The sequence below is a fragment of the Oryctolagus cuniculus genome, chromosome X (genome assembly GCF_051225735.1).
Source record: "Oryctolagus cuniculus isolate XC-2025 breed Fujian yellow rabbit chromosome X, ASM5122573v1, whole genome shotgun sequence".
Lineage (NCBI taxonomy): Eukaryota > Metazoa > Chordata > Mammalia > Lagomorpha > Leporidae > Oryctolagus > Oryctolagus cuniculus.
The window spans coordinates 123,001,773-123,007,194 of NC_142888.1; the positions used below are offsets into that span (position 1 = coordinate 123,001,773).

The 5,422-nt window shown below is 45.0% G+C and overlaps 1 protein-coding gene and 1 pseudogene across 1 annotated transcript; one reads left to right on the forward strand and one right to left on the reverse strand.

Moving 5' to 3' along the window:
* Nucleotides 1-1,446: 1,446 nt before the first annotated feature.
* Nucleotides 1,447-3,052, reverse strand: LOC100350358 (arf-GAP domain and FG repeat-containing protein 1 pseudogene; annotated as a pseudogene).
* Nucleotides 3,053-4,162: 1,110 nt separating this feature from the next.
* LOC100350597 (casein kinase I) lies at nucleotides 4,163-5,140 on the forward strand. The gene has a single exon (XM_051831644.3). The coding sequence runs from the start codon at nucleotides 4,163-4,165 to the stop codon at nucleotides 5,138-5,140; it is 978 nt and encodes a 325-aa protein (XP_051687604.1).
* Nucleotides 5,141-5,422: the final 282 nt, after the last annotated feature.

The following is a 5,422-nucleotide window of genomic DNA, read 5'->3' on the forward strand; positions in this document are numbered from 1 at the left end:
GATGCCAGTGCTGTGTGGCACAGCGGGTTAATGCCCTGGTCTGAAGCACCAGCATCCCATATGGGTGCCGGTTCAAGACCTGGCTGCTCCACTTCCAATCCAGCTCTCTGCTGTGGCCTGGGAAAGCAGCAGAAGATGGCCCAAGTCCTTGGGCCCTGCACCCTCATGGAAGACCCAGGAGCAACTCCTGGCTCCTGGCTTCGGATCAGTGCAGCTGTAGCCATTGCGGCCAATTGGGGAGTGAACCAGTGGATGGAAGACCTCTCTTTCTCTCTCTCTCCACCTCTCCTCTCTCTGTGTAACTCTGACTTTCAAATAAATAAATAAATCTTTAAAAATAAATAAGTAAATAAATTTTAATCAAATATAAGAGCACCTTCACAGCAACATAGACTGGTGTTTGAATAAACAATTGGTTAATATAGCCTAATCAAGCTGAGACATAAAATTCATCATCCATTGTCTCATTAGTAATTAAATTAAATTCTCCATAAATAGGAATACAAAGAAAGTTCCTAAATCTGATCATGAGTACCTGTGAAAAACATATAATATCATACTAAGTGGAGAAAAATTGAATATTGTTTTCTGAGATCAGATACAATCAGAAATGCCCATTCTCATAATTTCTTTTTTTATTAATTTTTAAAGATTTATTTCATTTATTTGAAGTACAGAGAGAGGGAGAAAGAGAGAGAGAGATCTCCCATCCGTTGGTTCACTCCCCAGATGGCCGCAACGGCTGGAGCTGAGCTGATCCAAAGTCAGAAGCCAGGAGCTTCTTCCGGGTCTCCCATGTGGGTGCAATCGCCCAAGGACTTGAGCCATCCTCTACTGCTCTCCCAGGTCATAGCAGAGAGCTGGATTGGAAGAGGAGCAGCCAGGTTAGAACCGGCGCCCACATGGGATGCCAGCACTGCAGGCCAGGGTGCTAACCCACTGTGTCACAGCACTGGCCCCAAAGAGCTCTTTAGAAAAGGAAAAAAAAATTGAGACTGAATAAAACCTACCAATTTTGACTTTGTAACTTTTCAGAAACATTGCTTTAAATGATTTTAGGTCATTCATTCCAAGATATATGACAGCACCTTAAAAGTGGCTGATCTATTTCCCAAGTAACGTTTCTCACATAATGTGTTAAAGTTACAAATACTGATGTGCACAAATAGCTAATTTCTAAGAAAAATATGTACAGTACTGCAGCATAATAAATGTGGTATCTGCAGTAACCTAACATTAGCCAATTTTAAATATACATGATACCGCTATCTCTTTCTGCCACTTCACAGGTTAAAAGCTGTTACTGGAGCCCTCTGTTTTGCACATATTACCTGGTGTTTAATACAGAATGCAGGCTTTTTAAAGACTTCTCTTCTGTTTAAAGCTAAGATCAGTGACAAGCTAAGATCAAGACAATGGTGCAAGAGGCGGAGAGATGTCATACGACCACATAAAAGTTTGTTCCAGTAAAGTGTCTATATAAGGCTATAAGAAAGGATTGGTTGATGAGCTTTGTGTTACAAACTGTCCTGTTGGTGCACCAGTCATAAAAGGATTACTAGATACTCCAGCAGCTGCAACTTGACCAAAAGGGGTTACCACTGGTTTTCCTTGTCCAAAAGCTGCAAAACCTGCACCACTGGGCTGTTGAGAAAAAGCTCTCTGTTGAGGGCAAGTGGCTTGGGCTGGGAAGGTAGGCTGCTGGAAACTGCCACTAAAGCTGGTGCAAAGACTATAGGGAGCAGGAGTGCTGAACCCCTCAGGCACGCTCTTTGATGCAGTGCCAAAGGTTGCCGCTGTTGCTCCTCTGGATTGAAATGGATTTGTGGAAGATGCCACAGAAGGACTAGCAGCAGCAACAAACGGATTTGTAGAAGGTGTAGCTCCAAATGGAGCAGGCACACTTGAGGCAGCTGGCTGTGTCTGTGCAGAAGCACCCACTGTGAAGTTCCAAAAACATTGCTGCTGGCATTACTTGTGGAAGTATGCACATTACTGGAGGTGGCTACAGAACTGAAAACGCTGGCTAGTTCTGCCAGGGCTTCATAGTTGTCTGAAGATGCACTAGACTGGCTGGGAGCTGAAACCACAGAACCAACAGGAGCTTTATTTGTGGTCCCCAAATCACTCCCCTGATCATCACCTTGCCCAGCACTAAAGATGCTGTCTAAATTAGCAAGGGTTGGATATTTGCTGTTGGTAAAGCAGCTTTGCTTGTTGAAACTTTACTAACAGCTGATGCTGTTTGACGACTCTGGGAAGTATTGAAGGTTCCAAAATTAGCACTGGAGAATTTGGGGAAGTTACCAAAATGAGCAGAATTAGCATTTATGGATCCAGCACTTCCACCTGTAGTTTGAGGCTGAAAAGGGAGTGACTTGCTGTGGGGGAAAAATCCAAAATTGCTCGAAGCACTAGACTGTCCAAATGCTTCAAAGTTTGCAAAATGTGCATTTGCAGAATTCTGAGCTGCTTGACTGTTGAAATGTGCAAAATTAACAAAATTGGCTGCGGCTGTTGCCTGAGGAGTTGAAACAGCAAAGATGTCTGAGTCATGATTACTTAAAAGGTCAAACCGCTTTTTTTCCTGCTGCTGCCCTTGGGAGCAACCGACAACTGGGGACTGAGTAAGCGTGCTCTTATTTAAGTGCGGCGCTGGTGTAGCATCTCCTAAGAGAGACTTCAGTGGTTTGACCTCTGGTTGCTGTTTGTGCTACTGGCAGAGGAGTCTGAACTGATGCCGCCACTTTGGCTTGTTCTGGTGGTATCTTCTTTTCATGTTTTTTTTTTTTTTAGAAACTTGCACTTTTGTGGATCCCTGAAATCTGGAAATGCCTAGCCAAATCCGTTTATAGACTTCATTTCCATGTTTTTGTAGGAATTCAATTTCCTGTTGTGCAAATGTTGTCATAGAGATAGCTTTGACCTTATGCGGTAGATTTAACCCTTGCAGGCTGCCGGAGCAGGAGGTACAGATGAAGGAGCCCACCATCTTGTCCTTCAGTATCTTCAGGCGCTTCTCCTCCTGCTTCTGCTTTGTGCTGGCAGCCATGGTTGCTGGCAGGGCCTGGAACTGGGCGATGCTGTGTCGGGGCCTGCGGTCCCATGGGCCGCCCTGGCCACGGCCGCCACCCTCAGTCAGCGTGCGCCACCCTCCCCGAACCTTGCTTCCGCGGCTTGGTTCGACTGGGCTTGACGCGGCTCTGATGCTGTGTAGTGCATACTGAGTGGCAATACCAACTGGCCAGCCCGGGACCACCATCGCCACCGCCACATTCCTGACTTCTCCTAAATGACAACATTTTATACTTGGAAAACATTAGTATTAGTATTTATAACAGATGAGGGAAAGGGATGCCACCACATGGCTGTGAGAATTCCTATATAGTTCTGGTAAGTTCTCTATCTCGATTACTGTGGTGGTTATACAAACACACACACACACAGAGGATGAGATGTATAGAAATTGCTGAAATCTACATAATGCCTGTAGCTTAGTTACAAGGTGTCAACCTCAATTTCTGGGGATTCATGATGTATTATAGTTATGCCAGATGTTAACATTAGAATCGGTGAAGGGAAATTGGAACTCGCTATTTTTTTTTCAATTATTTCTTGCTTATCAACCATATGTCTAAATAAATAAAGGAAATAAAAATGTGCTTTTACAAATGGTGGTGCGAACCTATTCCCATAGTGCTCTGTGCTGCAAACAATGACTCTGGAATTCTGAGAAGGTTTGCGTTCCTTGGAGGCTGAATAAAAAAAAGGCCAGAGTCTGCGGGGTGACAGAAGTTCTATGAGCAGTGGTGCCAGTGGTGTCGAATCCTGACTCTTCGACTGCTTTTCCAGCCCAAGCCATCGGCCGGAAAGACAGGTAGCGAAGCTGCCCAGCGAAAAGGGACTCTGCTTAGAAACCCTTGTTTCCCAGGGGGGCAGCCTGTTGGGGAGAGAACTCATTGAGCTGCGGTGATCAGTTCTGGTCTGCCAGTTCTGGGTTCTGAAACAGCAGGAAAGCCCTCCGTCCTTCTCTGCTTTCCGCTGCCCAAATCCACAGCCCTGCCTGTGGATGGGCCCCAGAGGCCTCAATCATCCTTTGAGAGGTGTTGGCGTTTAGCTGCCTCCGCCGCCGCCGCCGCCGCCGCCTCCATCTTCTGTCAGGATGGCAACCCTCAGCAGTCCTGACTCCAGATTCATCGTGGGAGAGAAATACAGACTGGTAAGGAGGATCGGGTCCGGCTCCTTCGGAGTAGTTTATCTCTCGGTTAATATCACCAATGGAGAGGAAGTGGCAGTGAAACTAGAGTCACAGGATGCCAAGCACCCCCAGTTACTGATTGAGAGCAAATTCTACAAGCTTCTGCAGGGTGGGGTTGGCATCCCCCGCATAAAGTGGTTTGGTCAGGATGGAGGCTATAATGCCCTAGTCATGGATCTTCTGGGACCTAACCTGGAAGACCTCTTCAATTTCTGTTCTCGGAAGTTCACCATAAAAACTGTTCTTATGTTGGCTGACCAGATGATCAGTAGAATTGAATATGTTCACACAAAGAACATCATACACAGAGACATTAAGCCGCAAAACTTCCTTATTGGTACCGGGCGCCACCGCAATAAAGTATTCCTTGTTGATTTTGGTTTAGCCAAAAAGTATATATCCAGCAGCACCAGGAAGCACATACCATGCAGAAAACTTAAACACCTCACTGGCACTCCTCTGTATGCGGCCATCCACACACATCTTGGCACTGAGCAAAGTCGCCGAGATGACTTGGAGTCAATAGGATATGTTTTAGTGTATTTTCTTAGAAGTGGTCTGCCATGGCAAGGAATAAAGGCTGCCACAAAGAAACAACACCGTGAAAAAGTTACTGAAAAGAAGTTGTCCATTCCTGTAGAAGTTTTATGCGAAGGAATACCTGCCGAGTTTGTTACTTACTTTAAGTATTGTCGTGCACTGAACTTTGATGAAACTCCAGATTACAGATATCTGAGGCAGCTATTCTGCTCCCTTTTCGAGACGCTGACTGACCCATGTGACTGCACCTTTGACTGGGCATTGTTACAGCAGGATGTAGCTCGGCAGTCGGTTTCTTGCAGTGAATATGGTCAACAGCCCAAATTCCACCTAGATTTTTAAGCATGACTTGTGGGTCAGAAGAAGCAGAGCAGATGATTTGAGCAGCATTTGTTTCTCCCCAAGCCTACAAATTTCCATGCATATCTATACGAATTCATGATTGTGGACAGTCATTTCCTTCATGTTAAGATCTTAATGTCATTAAATACTTGTCCCTAGCATTTTGGTGGTACTATTCTGATTTGTAATCAATGTAATTGTGAATCTTAACTGAAATGGTGAAACATAATACCTGGTGTTGTATTCCATATTTCAGGTGGGAAAGTTAAGTTAACTAAATGC